Genomic DNA, 19,222 nt, shown 5'->3' on the forward strand with positions numbered 1-19,222 from the left:
CAGATACGACTAAGGGCGGGAAAACCAAGACACTGCTAGTTGTCGACACTGATACCTTAAGTCATCATGTGCAGCTGAGATGTCGAGACAGGACCGGGCATCTCATGGCTTCTTCCGCCAGGGCCTGATGCGCTGATGCTCCGCGGTTTATCCAGGATGCCCACCAGCCGGATTTCGGAGAAAATATCACTCCGCCACTAGTTAGTTTAACCAATGAAGGGCACTGTGATCACTGAACAGTTGCAGATATTCCAACTTCATCTCTTGGATCGTGACCATGGCCTGCTTGACAGTGAAGAATTGACTGCGGAATGACCGTCTTAAATACACTACCATCAAGTAGAGTAATAAGTGCTACATGTGCTGTCTGGCGCCGGTCAAACACTCTTTGTCTAAGAATGCATTCGTCCGAAAGTGCCAAATGCAGCTTTCAGACCTCACCAGGCCAGCTTGTTGGGCCTGTTCTGCAAGCTTGCTTCCTCTATGAATTATCTCACAGAGGATTCCTTTCGTCTCTTCTTTATGTACTGCGGTCCTGACTCTCGTCTCATGTTCGTCAGGCTCTCGTCCCATTATGTTCAAACTCCTCTCTCTTGTCAAGAAGAACATGGGATATACCATCCTCAGTAAACAACAAGAGTGAATGGTGCTGCAATTCCACGACGACAACTGCAGTCCAGGCGCCCAGCTCGCTGACTTTGATGCTGCCGGAACTTTCCTGTTGTTTTGCATTTCTTTCACCTTCTCTTCCTCTCAATCTGCTCTTTGGGTTCCTTCTTTCTTCCTCTTCAACCTCTCCATCCTTCACCTCCCCCCATCCATCTCCATTCTCCAATCTATTCTATGAGCAGTCAAGCCACTGTCCTTGTCTTTTGGCTGTAGACCAAAGGATACTCTGACAATTGCAACAGGAAAATAATAAGTGAACCGTGACTTGGGCTTGTAAGTTCATAACAAAGCCACAAACCAAAGGATCTTGGGCCTATTCTCCAAACAATGCTGCAACTGCTTTCTCCAACCTTTCCATCATCCTGATAACGAGTGCTGATTGTTAATTCGGTAGGATGGCGCCGCGATACTTTGGGCGACTGCCGGGAAAAGCACCAGCAAGTGCCCCGCCTACCCCGGCGCCGTTGAATAGGAGCATTAGAGAATATGTCAAAGCTGCCAATGCTGTGGCGAAACCAGGCTCTTGGACAGCAAAGCCAGAAGTCCCCTCCTCTAACGAGATTCTTGGTATCGATGATGGTATCAACCCTGGCGATGCCGTCTATCTTATGCCAAACCAAATCGATGGGCCATGGGAATCTCGAGATACCTACCTCAAAGCACACTACGAGCTTCTTCGTGAGGATGCAATTGCTCCACTTCGAGATGCGGTGGCCTATGTCCGCCAAGACCCGCGAATGTTAGATACCTTGGACGTTTGCATCTATGAGAAGGTGAGTAGGACGTCTCTAAACCCTCAATGCCTCTGTTGGTGGATACTAATTCCATGCCTACCACAAGGTTCATATCGTTGGAATCACCTGTGCCCAAGCAGGGATTGCCGTCAGAGTCCAGTTCTCAACGGCTCGAGCAGGCAAGAATATCGTCTGGGAATATTCCCAACGGCTGACGACTGGTAAAATTGTTGCCCTGACCCCTACTAATGATGGCTTCAAACGACGATGCGTTGTCGCCGTTGTTGCTGCAAGACCTTTGGAGGCCCTCAAGTCGCACCCGTGCGAGATTGATCTATTCTTTGCCAACCCCGATGATGCGGAGTTTGACTACCAACAGGAATGGCTCATGGTGGAGTCAAGGAATGGATATTACGAGGCAGTCAGACATACCCTGATGGCTCTCCAGAAAATGAGTACGGAAAGGTACGCCTAGATTTTTTGACTCTTACGCTACCACCGCTAATGCAAGTGCAGTTTCCCGCTTTCCGAATACATCTGTGATCTGAGTCACAATGTAGCGCCGCCAGAATATGTCAAACGGGACTCTATTATTGATATGGCAGAGCTCTACTGTCATTCAGATGGACCGTCACGGGTAAATGTGCTCGAAGATTGGCCGTCCCCACCAGAATCACTTGATGGATCCCAATGGAAAGCACTGCGACAAATCTTAACGAAAAGGTTGTCTATTGTGCAAGGCCCGCCCGGAACCGGAAAGACGCACGTTTCTGTTGTCGCTATAAAAACATTGCTTTCGAATATGGCTCGCAAGGACCCGCCAATTATCATCGCTGCACAGACCAATCACGCTCTTGATCAGCTCTTGCGCCATGTTGCAACTTTTGAGCAGAATTACGTCCGGCTTGGTGGAAGGAGTACTGATCTCGAGATCAGAAAACGAACAGTGTTTGAACTAAGGAAAAAATATAGCATTCCTTTCGTTGTCGGAGGGGCGTTAAACCCCGCCAGAAAACACCACAAGCAACTTACAAATCGGCTTGTGGAGTTAATGGAACCTTTCATACTGGAAAGGTCGAGCTTGCCTCTTCCCGCCACCCTTTTCCTCAAGCTAGGCATCATTACTCAAACGCAACACGATTCATTGATCAAAGGCTCCGAGGGCTGGATCTGCTCTGGTGACGAAATGGACCCAGTTTCCTCCTGGCTAGGGGAGGGTAGAATTAAGTATGATGTTACGTACAAAATGGAGAATTTCGGCTTTGTCGAAGACGAGATCGATCTCGAGTATGAGCAACTAAAGGAGCTTGAAGCTGAACAAGGTCTTGACGATGATGATTACGAAAGTCTTAGAGGTCAATATATGGCTTTGAAGGAAGGATATCTTGGCCGCATGAATCCCATGATCACCGAGAAGGCAGTGAACGCCCAATATTTGAAATGCGATGATATGTGGAAGATCCCAGCATCTGCCCGTGGTCGTGTGTATTCGATTCTTCAGAAGCGTGCCAAAGATATTATCCGCGACAAGTTACGCTCGCTCATAAAAGAATACGACTCAGTTGCAACAAATTTGAAGGTCGGCAAGTGGGAACGAGATTCAATTATTTTGCGAGATGCGAGGATAATAGGCATGACGACCACTGGCCTCAGCAAGTATAGAGCTCTCGTGTCGAGCATCAAACCGAAGATAATTCTGGTTGAAGAAGCCGCCGAAGTGCTTGAGGCGCCTGTCGCCGCTGCATGCGTTGAAAGTTTAGAACATCTCATCCTCGTCGGCGATCATAAGCAGCTCCAAGGACAATGCTCCCTGAAGGAACTGGAAGGCGAGCCCTTTTACCTCAACATTTCAATGTTCGAACGACTCGTTCACAATGGCGTCGAGTTCAAGTGCTTGACAAAACAGAGGCGAATGGCACCTGAGATCCGAAGGATGCTTGCGCCGATTTATCATAACTTGGAAGATCATGAGGCTGTTTTGAATCGACCTGGTATCCCTGGGATGGGTAACTTGAGTTCTTATTTCTTTTGCCACGCGTGGCCCGAATCCTCCGATAGCCTTCTATCCAAGTACAACGAGAACGAAGCCAAGATGGTTGTGGGATTCTACCTCTATCTGTTTATGAATGGAGTCTCCGCAGAACACATCACCGTTCTGACGTTCTACAACGGGCAGCGAAAGAAGATTCTCAAGGCATTGAAAGACGCTCCATTACTACAAGGGCAGTATGCCAAAGTAGTCACAGTTGACTCTTATCAAGGGGAGGAAAACGAAGTCGTGCTACTGTCACTTGTTCGTAGCGGCGAACACAATATCGGTTTTCTCTCTGTTGAAAACCGAGTCTGCGTTGCCCTGTCGCGAGCCAAACGTGGTTTCTATATCTTTGGGAACGCGGAAGCCCTTTCCATTCGAAATGGGCTCTGGTGGGAGGTTGTTCAAATCATGCGGAAAGAGCCGAAGCGGTTAGGGTCTTAAATTGCCCGTGACCTGTACGAAGCACACAAAGAAAACGCTTGTGAGAGGTCAGTTGTCCTTCTTTTTTCACTCTGTTAAACTGTGACTTTTCTTGTTGTATCTCTCTTCACAACTCTTGTCAGAACGGTTCCTAACCGACTGGAATAGACCCCGAGACGTGGAAGAAGCTGGATGGGGGGTGTCTATCCCTCTGTAAGGCCACTTTAGATTGCGGACACGAGTGTCCCCTTCGGTGTCACGCGTAAGATCCTCAAATCATCCTTTGGAACCCGAGCCTTTTGGTCTAACGATCCTTGATATAGTTTTACCCACGAAAGGGTCAGGTGCGGACGGCCCTGCCGTCAACTCCTTCCTTGTGGCCACGAGTGCAAGAAGAAGTGCTTTCTTTCTTGCGAGTGCGATTGTGATATCGCACAAAAAGCAGCCACGATACAAAAGGCGGCGCAATATCCTGAAAATATAGCGGCGGACATGCATATCAAACAGTTGGCGTCTGTTCAGCGCTATCGGGATTTTGCAAATGGAGGTGCAAAAGAAGCCGATGCTCAGCTTGTTCGCCAGACGAAACAGCTGGCGATTGAGGAGGGATTGAAACTTGCCGATGAGCAAGCTTATGAGTCGTTGTTTGGGGCCGAGGAAACCGATCCAACTCCAGCAGAACACAGCGTCGTCGAACGCGTTCCAAACATCAATGGCCCGTCTCGGTACCGCTACACTCAATACTATTCGAGCGCCCCCGCTAAAGTGAGTACTGGAGGACCGAAGCAAAGCGAGCCCAGCCTCCTGGATCTTTAAGCTGGAAGGACTTGTTTTCACGCCGTGCTCGTACATACTTGGCTGCGTCATCAACTACTCATCAGCAAATGAAGATTCCAGAGCTATGGAAGTATATTGCGGTTATGGTCCATTGAGCGGCCATTCAAGTACTTTTGATCAAGAGCAAGGCTGTGAAGGCAATGGAAATGAAGAACTGAAGTGGAAAAGGACGGTAGCTCTGTACATTATTGTGGATGCCAACCAGACCGTCCTTTTGATTTTCTCGTGGTTTTTTCTCCAGTGTACTTTAGGGAGCCGTTAGCTCGTAATAATGGAGGCTTCATCGTGACCAAAGAAAATGATGATTGAGCCTTCAGATCAGTCCAGCCAAAACTTTTCTTTGGCGACATCGAGTAATCTCATTTCGTTCCATGCCCTTGTACCCTGCGAATTTCCATTGCCACCAACTCTAGCCAGGATGCCGTAGCAGGTGATTTCAGGCCAAGTTATCCAGCCGACAGAAAAGCGCTCTAAACAGAACCCCCCAGGCAGTCATAGCCTACCTGGGATCATTGCGCGGTTCAAGCTTGGTTCCATAGAATGATGGAATGTTAGGATAACATAAGCCTTCCTAATTGGGTCTGCATAAGAGCCAATGAAAATAATGAAGAATAATTAAAGTTTCCCTCCAGCTCCTTCCCTATTTAATAAACGGAGCAACAAACTCAGAACAGAAGGCACGACCGCAAATTCATTAGTTACGTCAGCGGTTTCCAGAGGCTCGGTCTCTCACCTGTTGGCTAACCATTTCAAGCCTAGTGCGGAGTTCTGGGCCCGAGTCGGTGGAGTCGCAGGTCCGAGCGCACTGATTTGTGTTTCAGGAAGATTTATGCTGACGGTTTCTTCACAGGGGAGCTGCCGATGAGCATGTGCGTTCTCAGGGCAACTGGCAAATGTGATGCTTTGGACAGTTTGGTTGATACTGCTTTTCTGTTTGGTATGTACAGCCATGCTTGCTCGATACGTGAGAATATACATGGTATCTTAAGAAGTACAAATCGGTGATTGTTTGATAAAAGGTATAATCGCTTTTCTTTTCAAAACAGATCCAACGAAACGCCAGGGACCCATGTAACTATAGTTGTGTCACGGCCAGTTAGTAGGGACACGCTGTTCGCTGTCGTTTCCTGACTGTGGCCGACCCGCCGCAGAGCCGGGCGACAGTTCGACGCCGTCCGTCGAACTACAGAATGCCGCATCATCTATGATCCGTTGGATCGAGTCTTGTCTTTGGACCACTCTCGGGAACTTGGCCTGATCAGACCGCTCCGGCGTTCGATCCGATGAATGTGCCAGTGACCGGAACCCCAGCTTGGGGAAGTACTTTTGCGCAATTGGTCGAAGGACCGGAATCGACGGTGAAATTACCGCCAGGTTGATCTCAACAACGGACCATAGCCAGACGTTATATCCCACCCCTGCCGAAATGAAACGGGTCAGTATGAACAGACGAACAAACGAGTCTCAGGGAATATACGGACATGGGACGTCATAAGTAAGTATCGCCATGTATATGTAAGCTGTTTTTATAGCAGCTGCAGCGCAAGCACTATCGAAACAATGTCAATAATCGGAGCTTCTTTCCAGTAAGGTCTGAAGGGGCCTCGTACGTAAATCCTAAACTCATGAGGATAATCAAGACGACTTTTTCCCGGACAGGCAGACGCAGGGTCCAAAACGTCGGGATTGGTAAGAGAAACACCGCGAAATCCGTAAAAAAGTTGGTAAACGCCGAGGAGAGTAGCTTTCCTAGCTCGCTGATGCACTTGCGGTCCGGTTTATGCGGATCCCAATAATCCTTTAACGGACTAAATACCAAAAGACAGGTCAGAGGATATGGCCATAGAAAAGGGGGATTCGATCGAGCTCATGTGTGACTTACATGCAATTAAAAATCAAAACAAAAAAATATGCTGGCCAAATGTTAGTTAGTGAAATCTTCCCGACGTAGCCAACAGAATGACGAAGGACGTCGAGTGCATACATATCCACCAAGCTACCATCATCCCTATTAGCGCCCACGTGAGCACTCGGTAGGTTTTCGTCGTGAAAAAGCGAAGATATGACAGGAGAATCGATATTTTGAGAAGTGTTATGATAGTGATGTAGTGTAGTTCGGTCACCCAGGCCGTCTGCCCCAAAGAGTTAGATTTCCTGCGAGCCTGTTTTATGTGCTGGGGAGGTGAACTCACGAGCCTGGCTCCATGAAACCATTCCTTTTTATTATCCCAAATATGAATACCTGGATCCAACTGTCAAAACATATTCCGGCACAGACGGAAACAAAGAGAAGCTGACCCCATCCATATCTTGGAGCAAGCAGGGTAATCACGGTGTTACTGAGTACAATCGGCTATATAGACATGTCGCCGTTAGCATCAAGAGGATCGAGACGGCCGTGATTCGGGGGTCATACCAACAGCACCAGCATAATCCAATCATCCCAGCCAGCTGATCGCCTCATCCATATCCTCACGTACATCCGAAGGAAAACGATAATGAACGATATCACGAGTAGGGTGATTCCGACGATGGCCACCCGCGGCCCTTGACTATCCGGGTTCACATAATTCGGTTTGGGCCAACCCGCAATAACATCTGGAGGAGGATCGCGCATCGCTGGACGCACATCTTCGGCCCCCGAGGTGAGACCGCGATTGACAGCGGGAAGGGAAGAAACAAAAGAAGATCAATGAAGTTGGAGAAGAAGTCCACTGTTGACTGGAATTTGGGGAGCTCTCGTGTTTTTCCTTTTCCCCATGACAAGGGTCGGGAAGGATGGGCAGGGATAATATAACCAGAGAAGACAGCTGCAAGAACTGAAACCCGTGGGGACAATCTCTCTCCCGCAACTGGTCAGCCAATCAAGCTTACTTCCACAGATCCAAAACAGTTGATGGTCGAGTTCACGAAATCCCAGAGGCGCGATGAACCTTGTCAACCATGCCGGCGCACCCTGGGGCGATCCGTGGTGGAGGAGGAGGAGATCGAATCGTCGAAGAGGCTGAGAAAAGGAGATAGTTTGGATTTGGTCTCTAGACTCTGGCCTATCGCTAAAGATGCAGCGGGCTTCAGCCTTCAGGAGCATGGACAGGGGCGTTGTCGAAGAACAGTCCTTTTCCGCACTCAACACTTCAAGAGGACGGCAGAGTCGGGTTCTCCAGCAAGACTTATTCGATTTTGGCCACTCGGCGACAAAGCTTCCTCCTAGTCGAATTCAATAATTATCGGGATCATCATGCAAAGTCTCTTTTGTGAGCTGCGAGCTTTCGCAATTAACTTCAAGCCATCGTCGGCCCCATCCTCACCGATGACTTTGCCGTCATCTCAACCTTGGGCTCGGACCCTTTTGAAATCTCCACCAAAGCCCCAAGCGAGCCTCGACTTCAGGCGATTCGAAACTGCGTTTTGAATTTGATGCTGTAGTTCATGAGTTAGGAGTTTAAAATGGTTGAACCATGGTGTGCTGGCCGCCATATGATTTCTGTTTTGTTCTCGAACGCGAGAGAAGCGAAATTTTCAATTCGGAGTTGAGGAAGACGAGGCCACAACAAAATAGCAGTTAACTATCCAGCTTGACTCTCCCATCCTTGTCATCATCACGGTCTCCGCTGCGTGGGCCATCTCACCCGCTTCCCCAGTCCCACAACGCCATGGCGCAACTCTGACACCAACAGATCTGGACACACAGCCGCCAACCCCAGAGCAGTTAGATATTCTAGAGCTCCCCGATTATAAATTGAATTCAATGCCGCTCTCGATTGTCAGGCCATGTGGCTTCGCCCTGGAGGGTGAGGCTATGCTATTTACGTCTATTGTTCGATATCGGCCTCTGACCCGGTGAAGCTACGACTGAGGCTAGCCACGAGTCGAGCAGGTGGACAAAAGCCATGTTATTCTTCTCCAGGAACATAAAGTGCCCGTTCCCAAAAAACCCATGGTCTGGAAGGTTGAGCCATCGCACACGGACGCCCGCCTGCTCCAGGTATGCAACTGTACAGTAGTCGTACGGCGCGTGGAAACTCGCCTCTGCCGTGACAAGTAGCACTGGAGTTTTCAGAAGACGAACAAGCTGTCTCGGCACGCTCGCTTGAAGGGTGCAGGAATTGAAATCCATGGATGGTGCAGGATGAGTTTCCGTGGATATTTCCTGGGGGTTAGCAACTCTGGGGAGGTAGGTCAGAGGCAGTGTGGCAATGCCATATGGTCGACCGGCGCCGGTCTGTAGCGTTTCATCAACGAACGGCGGCCCTACATTGGATTCACTAGTTAGTTGTAGCACCAAGCAACCGAGACAGACTCTATATGTCAAAAGTTAGTGACACGGAACAGTACGCATCTACCTACCCTCAGGTTCAATGGCCAGTATTCCCTTGACGAGGTCCGGGCGGGAGTCCGCAACTCCCCAGCCGTAAGGTCCCGACTGCGAGTGCGTGACGAGGATAGCTGGACCAATTTTCTCAAGGAGGGCGATGCCTGCGGCTCGGTTATACTCCTCTGAACGCGTCTTGTTGAGCTGTAGCGGTACTTGCGAAGCGAAGAACTGGTCAGAGAATGCGTCCCCAACATGGCCCGAGTCCGGCCATTGCGTGTGCAATCGGGCTTGTGGCCACCAGTTGAACTCCCTCGTGGTGGTGAAGAAAGCTTGCGCGAACTCGATGGGCGGGTTTCCCATTTGGCCCTGGCCCTCAAGCCAACCAGACCGGCCTCTTTCAGGCTGCTCGACAATGACAATTTCATATCCCAGTTCAAGCCAGTGCGAGGCCCATCCCTTTCTACCATCAGGCGTGTTGAGGAAATTCTACCAAGAGTAGCAATGTTAGAGCGCGCCTTCAACCCCAGTTCATCACGTATGCACAGGACCGAAGGCTAAAGGAAAAGGTCGTCTTACAGCCCCAGTTTGCCCAGCACCAGGCCAGAGCACCAGCGGATATTGCCGAGTCGGATATGCTGGGGTCAAGCGTTCGACGTACATCTGCCCGGCCAGGACAAGCCCCGGGCCAAACGGCGGCTGGGAGATGTTGACATACTGGCCCCCAACATAGAAGTACTCTCGCCGATGAAGAGCTCCCGATGGCGCGTGGTGATGCCCATCGCCAGCGTGGGCGATCGCAAGGAGGCCTAGCAGGATCCCAAGATTCACCATTTTCCGTGGATGGCTTTTCGGAGGTCTGTGTGATGTTGCAAACTGTTTTCCCAATGCTTTTTCTGATCGGTCACTGCGCCCGCTTCTCTCCCTTCTATGAGTAACTCCGTACTTGGTGGCAAGATCACTTTACACATGTCGATCAGCGAATAATTGTTGGGTACATCAATGGACTAAAATGGGTCTCTAAGAAGGCATCGACGTGTATCTTGCATATAAACCAGACGATAAATGAAGCAAGAAGACAGAAAACAGGGCAACGCAAAGCAAAGTACACGCCCAAGATATCCTCAACGATAGCGTACTGTGCATGCCCGATGCCCGCCTGGCCTTGGATGGAAAAACCTAGGAGCTTTCCTGAATTCCACTCTGGCGCAACGACGACCACCGGCCGTGACACTACATTTCAAAACAGGTAGTTAGCCAGTGGAAAACGACAGGCTCTGGTCGGGGTATAGCAGATCTATCATCCGTGGGATACATTGTGCAGTCTTGGCTGGCAAAAGATACTGTGGGATGCAACATTTATTAATCAATAATCCCATATATTGGCAACACAATATACATACATCAATCTACTTTGTTTTTATTATCAATCCGCCCTTTTATATGCATTCAGACCATGCCAAAAAAAGGTTTCACATACAGGCGAATTGATGACAGTGAGCAGAGCAGGCCCATTCTAAAGAAAAGGAAGACGATCCAAAATCCTTATCAAGGCAATGCAAACGACTCAACCGTCAATTGCGGACCCATCAGGAATCATCCACCAGCCTCTTCTGCTCCCATGCCCTTTTGGCCCCTTCGATCAATGAATCCAGGTTTCCACTATTCTCACACATACTTTTGAACACTCCGCCCTCCTTGTTGATTAGCTGCCAGGGTCCGTCATATTCTATAACCTCACCATGATCCAGCACCAAGACCTTGTCATAATCAATAATCGTCTGCAGGCGATGTGCGATTGTGATGATGGTGTTGTCCTTCAGTTCCCGGAGCGTGTCTTGGATCTTCGCATCGGTGGCATAGTCGATTGACGCGGTGGCTTCGTCCATCATGAGAACTTTGGGCGATTTGAGCAGGGCTCGGGCGAGGCAGAGAAGTTGTCGCTGGCCTTGGGAAAGGTTAGATCCTGACTCTGTCACGGGAGAAGAGAGGTTTAGGAAGATGTTCTTGTTGTCACGGAAGCGGGCAGTGGAGGAAAGGTCCGTATCCGAATCGATGGGCTCGCTATCTAGTAACGTTGCAGTGCTGCGGCTAGCTTGGATCACAGATTCTCCATCCGATTGTTGGGCAGACGTAGCGGCCCCGATGAGGTGGACTCGGCGAAGGGCCGTGAAGATGTCCTCATCGGTGAAGACACCGAATGGGTCAAGGTTGCTACGCAATGTGCCAGTGAAAAGCGTGGGGTCTTGCGGGACAATGGTAATGGCTTGCCGAAGGTCTTGTAAACCGATCAAACCAATATCAATGTCGTCGATAATTATCTTTCCACTTTCTGCTTCAAGTCCACGGAAAAGGGCGAGTGCCAACGAGCTTTTCCCGGCGCCAGTTCTTCCCACGATTCCTACCCTTTCGCCAGGCTGTACGGAGAAGCTGACACGTTTTAGAACGAGATCGAGATCGGAACGGTAGCGAGTTGAATATTCAACAAATTTCACAGCACCGCGGCTGGGCCAGTTCTTTGGAGGCCTATTTTCAGGGATGATAGCTCGCGCCTCCTGTTCCACCTTGAGGTACTCTTCCACTCGCTCAACAGAATTCATATTTTGTTGGTTCTCCGCATACAAGCGAACCAGCCACAGAATATTTTCAGTGAAAGTGATGGCATATGTCAAAGACAAACCCGCAGCACCAGCATCGATACGGCCGACGTTGAGCATGATAAAAGCTGCAGAGAAGAATGACACCATAGCACCGGTAATGTCGACTCGGAAAGCTAGCCACCGATTACTTGCCCATAGGTAAAGATAAGGTCGGTTATATTCGTTAATCAAACGGTGATTATCCAAGATAAACCGGGCACCCTCACCGTACGCTCGAATTGTGACCACGCCGTTCAGAGTCTCGCCAAATTGCTGGTATAGAGGACTGCGTCGCACCGATTCCAGCCTCTTCAAATCTCGAGAAGCGTGGAGGTATAGGGTTCCAAGAGCAAAATACAACAATGTAATGAACACACCAGCAATCAAGAAGCCTGGTGTAATAACCGATATCAATATCACAATCATCAACACAGAAGCCATGCAATGGAGCATGCCAATAGCAGTGGGAGCAACCTCCTGGTCAATCGCTTCAATATCTTTGGAGAATCGATTCATAATGCGACCTAGAGGTGTTGAATCGAAAAATTTGAATTTTGCATGCGATACTGCACGAAGCAGCCATGAATGTAACTTCCACGAAGCGTGCAACGAGCCCCAGAAGAGAACCAGTTCTCTAAAGAAGGAAACAAGGATATAGGCGGCGGCCAGGAGCGCATAGACAGTCAGATAATACACGACGTTGACGTTAGTCGTCGATGAGAGTCCACTGACAGATTTGCTGACAGATGAGGGCCACCAGTAGGGCCGAGGGATGTTAGCTGTACTCAAAGTCGTGACATGGAGGTTTGTGAAACCACGAGAGTTGGAATCGTCGCCAGATGCTTTGTATGCGTTTGCCCAACTTCTAACCCATATATTCGGAGCTAGAGATCCAAATTGTTGTAGTATGAAGACCAGCGTTGCGACGACCCAGAAATGCCACGAACCCATAGCGCGGAGGTACATGTAAATTGTTGAGAACGGGACGCTACCAGTGATTTTTTCTTCTTCCGCGAGGCCAGAGCCGGATTTTTTCTTGTCCTTTTTGGCGGCCCCGTTGGATTCAATCTGATTGTTTGGCTTCGCATTGGCATCTTGTGCGTCTCCCTTTACTTCGCTCGCGTTCTCTTCAGCCCGTGACTCTACCTGGGAAGCAGTATACGACTCATCCCTCGACGGAGGCCGTGACTGAAGCAGCTCTTTGCCGAGAGCGCCAGACGAGACGACTTCTTGCGGGGAGCCTTGAGAAGTAACCCTCCCGTTGTCGAGGACTATCAAATAATCACAGCGTGACAATACCAAAGAAACGTTATGGGTGACTAGGATACAGGTGCGCCCCATCATTAGTGGTCCAATCAGAGCCTGTTGAAATATATGTTTGGCTGTATGCGAATCCACGGCGCTCAGACAGTCGTCGAGAAGGAGATGTCGCGCGTTGCTGTACATCGCTCGCGCTAAAGAGATTCGTTGCTTCTGTCCTCCTGAGAGACTGATTCCCTTCTCTCCAACCAGGGTCTGGTCACCGGCATCAAGAATTTCCAAGTCTCTTTCCAGCCCACAAGCTTGAATTACGGCATTATACCGGCCGCCATCGTAGGGCGAGGCAAACAAGATATTATCCTGGATGGTGGCGTTGACGAGCCATGCTTCTTGCGCGCAATATGCCACACTCTCAGTAAAACCCGTAGCCGGATCAACGCGTAAATCTGCGCGATCACTAATTCCACCTGGAAGATAAACTTGTCCTTCAACGAGTCTCATTTCGCCTAAAAGTGCCATTAATATGGATGTTTTGCCGGAGCCAGTCGGTCCAGCGATAACGTTGAGTTTCCCAACACGGAATGAGACATCGATGTTGAAAAGACGGAACGCTTCTGGAGCGGCATCATTGCCATCCCGTTCTGTATCACCCCTTTTAGAACCCCAAGATAGAGTTGCCTTTTCGAGTGCTATCTTTACCGGTTGGTCTTGAGAGGGCTTGCGTAGCTGAGTGTACTTTTCCGTCTCCTCTTCATTCAAAAACTCCTCAACGCGGTCGATGGAGACTTTTGATTCTAGAATGTGCGCTACCATATCTGCTAGTCGATCCAAAGGAACTCGTAACAAGGAAAACATTGAGAGGGCCGGGAAAGCAATCGATGGCACCAATTTCTTGCCTTCGACGACAGTATAGAGAAAAAACGTGGCAAAGGTGATAATGAACGGGGTACCATACCAGGCTGTAGCGGCAATAGACCACAAAATATATCGTCGGCGGAGGTGCTTCAGCTCTATCCTTCGTTTTTCGTTGATAATATCTTCGAAGCGTTGTTCCCAAGCAAAGTACTTGATGATACGGATATTTTGCAATGCCTCGTTGGTTGCATGGATTCTCGAGTCAGTCGCAGCCAAGATGCTGTTCTGAACACTTCGGAATTGGGAAGCGATGAACATATTAAAGGGAGCAATGAGCAGCATCAAAGCGATACCAGCAAAAGAACTGAAGCCAACAATCTTGTATAGCAGAAAGATCGCAACAATAATCTGCACTGGTACACTAGCCCAGACAAAATGCAGGTACGCAGAAATTTCACTAACTTTGAACGAGTCAATGGCCATGAGGTTGATAATTTTACCAATGTTGGCCGGAAATTCGGACTCTCCATTTCTAAAAACTTCCACCTCCTCGTCTTCGGTCTTTTGCTTGTCTTTCTTTTTCTTCTTCCCTTTCTTCTTTGAAGATTTATCCTTTCGCGGACTGTCTTCTTCCCGTTTGTCCTCCGCAGCGGCAGCAGAGGCTCCAGCCTTCCTTCGCAGCGCTTTGGCATAGAGTTCACCGATTATGATTGCTCGAAATTTGACGCTGAGTTTCCGCCCCAGCCACAGTGCTTGACCATCGCCAACAGCCTGAATAACTCCACAAACGAACAAGAGGATGACATAAAACCAAGCCGCATTGCTTGGTACAGAAGAGGGGTCTTCCACATGTTCTAGGATAAGTTTCAGCAACCAAGTAGGTAAAAAGGTGAACAGACCCGCAAAAATGGTCCAAATTCCCTGGATCAGGAGCAGTCGATCGAAGAAACGAAAAAATCTCCATGTTAATTTAGATGCGGTCCTTGCTCGGCGAAACTCGAGGATCACTGCAGAAGCTTGATAGCTTGATTTCAGGTTCCAGACATCTGACATTTCCATAGTCTTCTTGTATCCCCTCCAAACCATAGAGTCCATCCATGAGAAACTCATTAGAGACAAGAGACTAGCGAACTGGTCTCGGGGAGGGACCAAGTCTTCGTCATGTTGAATAACGACCGTCTTGTTGCCTTTCCTGGTGGTCGTTGCTAGGAGCAAGAGGAAAGACGCGAGGGCGAAGTTGACGATCACGAATGCCTGATCTGGATGCCTCTCCGGGTGGATGAGTACGGATCGGAAAACAAAGATTATGAAGAGCCACTGAAGGCCGTAGAGAATAGCGGTATGGTCCCAAAGTCTAGCGACTGAAGGGCGCTCATATAGGGATAAAATGAGCCTCATGGCCACTAGAAGCAGTATGTATATCCAAGCTGAAAGTCGAGCGAGAGCTGGAGCTGTGGATTCCTGATGTGCCGAGATAGAAGCAATGGCGCCGGCAGTGGCTGCAACCTGTCCGCCTACTGCAAGTATTTCTATCACCGTCAAAAGCCACTTTCCGCGAGGAGTATCGACTTCTAAAGGCGCGTCATTCGTTCTGCTTATAGCTTTATGTAGCATCAGATCGCTTTCTTCGTCTTCTTCAGCGTCACTCGACTGCGTCTCGGCTCCATTGTGGGGAGGTATGCTTGTCGAGATTGGTCTGTAGCCTCGTTTCTTGCGAGTAGTAAGTCTATTATGGAGGAGGCGTATAATTATAAACAGTAACGATATACCGCAGGATAGTAATGGGAAAATGATATTGAGATATCTGCCAGAGTTGATATCAGCGTTGCTTTATCTGTGATAACTAACTGGTTTGCAGATAAGGGTACTGTGGGAAAAAGAGGCACTCACTTCTCTTGAAAGCACTTTGATAGGTCATCGACAACCCATATAGGGCCATCGCAAACCTGCAACATTGTTGATGGTTCGGTTATGCAGCTTTGCGACACGGTCACTATAAAAGCCCCGAGAACAGTCGGCCAAACCAACCTTTCCCAGCTACCCAAGAACTAGGATCGGTGACAAGACATTGAGATTCGAAACGGAGAAGTGATCAATATAGGAGAATTACACGACGGAGGAATTGGTCATCGCAGGGGGTAGTTGAGTCATGACAAGAAAATGCCAAAAATATGACGATGTGAACCTTGACCCAAAGGGCGCACCACGATTGAAGCAGCTGGTGAGCAAGACCTGCAGGATTGAAGGGCAGAAAGAAGTCCTCTCACAGTTATAAAGCAGACCAGCCCAAGGTAAAGAAGAGCAGAAGAGGAAAAAGCAATGAAACTGGCGAGAAACAAGAAGCCGGCGGCCGAGTGGGTTTTAACTATCAGCGCGAGAGTGGGTTCGGCCTCTGCAGAGAGCTTAATGGCACCCTATCACATCCGCCGCGAATGCACATTCTGACCTTCTGATCTCCACAACCATCTGCATAGGAAGGCAGACGAGACAACTCCGGTTCTCCAAGAGGAAGAAAGAAATCCAACACACCTCTCCGACAGCAGTGCACAGTCTCTCATAAGGGACCTTCGCCAGCCTCCGATCTGATCATTTTCGGGCCCCAGTCCGCCGATCACGCGCGCCCTCCAAGCTGCATTTTAATAATTACTACGGAGTCAAGGCGTCAAGGCTTTGCTTGAATCCGACAGGCTATCGCGAGCCGGCAGAAGAGGATCAAAACATTTCGCGCTTGGCCGCAAAGCAATGAAGAAACAATCCTCTTGTGTCCGGTTGACAGGTTCAACCACGCCAGGACAATGAGCGCATAAGGAAACATAATTACTCGTATACAAGCATCAAACAGGGCCGAAGGAAGGCCATGTGGCACGCAAGGCCTTCGAAATGTAGGCGAATGCATTTGTCTGCTGATGGAATTATTGGAATTGGGTCGAATTGATGATTTTGTCTCCAACTAATAAGTTGCTATTTAATTCCGAGAATTGCGCACATTGCTCTGCATGGAGCAGCGCTCTCCCATCCATTCGCTAATATCATGCGCGTCCTGAAAATTCTCCTCGCAACCAGGGATGATTCAGCGCCTCTACGGCGGTAATCCTGTCCGTTGGTTCATACTGCAGCATTCTCCAGAGGAGGTCCTCAAAACACTTTGACTCGTCCTCAGATATTAGGCCTATAGCGTGGCTCTGAGCTGTGCGATTATGGACTCTTTTGCCGAGCAAAGAACGCCCATTCGCGCAGGCATCGAAGGCTCCGTTGTCTAGGAAGTATTCCCCCCTATTCTCCCAATGTTGCCACTGATGCTCCGGGGGTTTACCCAGCGTTTTCACCATGTTTTGAAGCATGATATCCCTTGAATCGTTACAAGTGGGGAATAATTGGTGTAGGAAGCGAATTTCGAACAGCGTGCAACCCAACGACCACACATCAGAACAGCGACTGATCTTATGTTCTAGCAGGGTCTCTGGAGCAGCATAACCCAGTGTCGTGGTGAGAGTCTCGGAAGGTGAAGCAATAGAAAAAGCGTCTAAAAAGTCGGCGATGTTTACTGTATCTGTGAGATATTCGAGACCGAAGTCAGCCAGATTTGCTTTCACCACTCCATATTTTGGGGCTGATGGGCCCGCGGGTTCTCCGTTGGCGGTGTGCAATGGCTCCTGTCTTGGTTTCCCAAGATAGGAGTATATTTCCTGATCTGAGAGTGCATCCAAACGGCGAAGACTGACTAAAATATTCTGGGGTTTTAAATCTAAACCATGTGAGATTTCAGCAAAGCGGATTTGGTACAGGCTGCATACCTCCATGTGTGATCCCGCATGAATGCAGGTGGGCGAGCGTTCCCACTATTTGTCGAGAGAAATCTACTGCCGTGACGCTTGGTAAATATGGCGAAAGGCCAGCTTTCACCTGGGCGTCCGAATACTCAGATATGGTAGGCCCGATGAGCGGGAGCACGAGAGAGACGTGGGTGCCATTGGGGCCAACGATCGTGAATTTGTGCAAAAGTCGCGGCACATGTATGTTTTCAACTCCATGTTCTTCTGAATGCAGTAAGGCCAGGATTCTATCCTCCTTGCACTGGCTAGATATCTCTGCGATTAGGACCTTGATGGTTACCAGCTTCGATTCCTGCCAGAGATCACGCGCCAACCAGACAAAGGAACGGCTACTGTAGCCAACTTTGTGAATGATGCGGAATCGACCATTATCTAGGGTGTCGCCGATATGTGTGGGATGGTATCCCCCCTGCTTGTATCCTGCGAAGTCTTCCACGTCAAGTCCCTCTGCAACTGGCACGTAACGGCGCATAGACAAGGCGCTCTGGCTGGCTCCTTCATCTAGTTTGGAGATCAGATTTGTCGCGGTGTTTTCCTTCTCTTGGGGTGTATCAACACAATCGTCTGAAAGTGCGCCTGCCATGCCGATGGAATGCAGGATGAAGCATATGGGACGTATATAGTTCCAATTTTGCTGATCGAATATCCACAAACATAAGGCTGCCTAAGTTGAAGCGAGAATATAATCTAGACGTGCAAAAATAGCCAAATCATCTGATTCTCGCAATGTCATCCCAGTCTGCGCCGAGGTGCCCACTACGTCATTTGGACCGCCGGTCCTTAATCAGCATTTGAGTGCTGGTCGGCCAAATATCGCGTTGGCTGTTTCTCGCGTTTGGCCGGGATCAAGGGAGGACATACTTACCCGGCCCTTTATCAGTTTATCCCTCAGGGCCTAGTTACCTATACCTTTAGCCTGTGATAGTAGTGCCATTCCCTTGACGTGACTGTAGCTCCACGAGGCATTGAACTTTCATCTCAAGTAACTTATGGGAGTCCAGCCTCATCAAGACAATTGCAAATCAAGCCAGTTTGATGCTGGATATGGCGAATCTGTTCCTGCAAATGAATTTGGAACAGACTCTTTTGCCTCGTTAAAATCTTCATGCTCTTTTAGTTAGTTAACGGCGGGGTGAAATTCGCCCCCTGCCTTTTCCCAGCAGGCGGGTAACTTAATGATTGGGACTGTTTTTGTTCCGCCGAGGATAAAATATGCTTGCCTACCGTCACCCTTGATCCCCTTTCCAAGTGCAGCCTAGACTAGTGTTCATCCTGCTGTGAAGAACAGAGAGAAGATGGAAGCTTCCGCCTGCTGCGAACGCGCTCGAGCTGTTTGGCTCAAATGCAGGGGCGACAGCGGTGAATGAAACCCATTCCGTCACTAGTGGCAGAAAGGTTCCTGAACACAACCTTAACCTGAGACGCACCTTGTGATCAAGCCGTTCTTCTTCTCTTCTCCTTGCCTTTCTCTTCCGCTCTTTTCACAAGCTGGGATTCTGAGCGCTCCTGTCTTTTCCTACCTGTTGTGGTGTGAGGTCGCTCCTTTTCAGCCCTGTAACTAGTCACCTTGTCGACAGCCACCCTCGATCGTTACTTGGAGCGGTTCCTCGTGTGAACTCGAGACCCCG

At 49.2% G+C, this 19,222-nt stretch overlaps 4 protein-coding genes across 4 annotated transcripts; 1 reads left to right on the forward strand and 3 right to left on the reverse strand.

Moving 5' to 3' along the window:
- Positions 1–1,064: 1,064 nt before the first annotated feature.
- Positions 1,065–4,674, forward strand: UREG_03752 (uncharacterized protein; the record flags this gene model as incomplete). Its single annotated transcript, XM_002544189.1, has 6 exons — positions 1,065–1,442; positions 1,510–1,868; positions 1,920–2,884; positions 2,966–3,866; positions 4,027–4,071; positions 4,182–4,674. 6 exons carry the CDS (start codon positions 1,065–1,067, stop codon positions 4,672–4,674), a joined length of 3,141 nt encoding a protein of 1,046 aa, XP_002544235.1.
- Positions 4,675–8,497: 3,823 nt separating this feature from the next.
- On the reverse strand, positions 8,498–9,841 carry UREG_03753 (uncharacterized protein; the record flags this gene model as incomplete). The annotated part of the gene is made up of 3 exons (XM_002544190.1): positions 8,498–8,946; positions 9,043–9,496; positions 9,587–9,841. 3 exons carry the CDS (start codon positions 9,839–9,841, stop codon positions 8,498–8,500), a joined length of 1,158 nt encoding a protein of 385 aa, XP_002544236.1.
- A 755-nt stretch (positions 9,842–10,596) lies between these two features.
- Positions 10,597–15,716, reverse strand: UREG_03754 (uncharacterized protein; the record flags this gene model as incomplete). Its single annotated transcript, XM_002544191.1, has 2 exons — positions 10,597–15,565; positions 15,652–15,716. The coding sequence occupies 2 exons, from the start codon at positions 15,714–15,716 to the stop codon at positions 10,597–10,599; spliced, it is 5,034 nt and encodes a 1,677-aa protein (XP_002544237.1).
- A 1,074-nt stretch (positions 15,717–16,790) lies between these two features.
- Positions 16,791–18,177, reverse strand: UREG_03755 (uncharacterized protein; the record flags this gene model as incomplete). Its single annotated transcript, XM_002544192.1, has 2 exons — positions 16,791–17,506; positions 17,556–18,177. The coding sequence occupies 2 exons, from the start codon at positions 18,175–18,177 to the stop codon at positions 16,791–16,793; spliced, it is 1,338 nt and encodes a 445-aa protein (XP_002544238.1).
- Positions 18,178–19,222: the final 1,045 nt, after the last annotated feature.

The sequence above is a fragment of the Uncinocarpus reesii genome, genomic scaffold (genome assembly GCF_000003515.1).
Source record: "Uncinocarpus reesii 1704 scaffold_2 genomic scaffold, whole genome shotgun sequence".
NCBI lineage: Eukaryota > Fungi > Ascomycota > Eurotiomycetes > Onygenales > Onygenaceae > Uncinocarpus > Uncinocarpus reesii.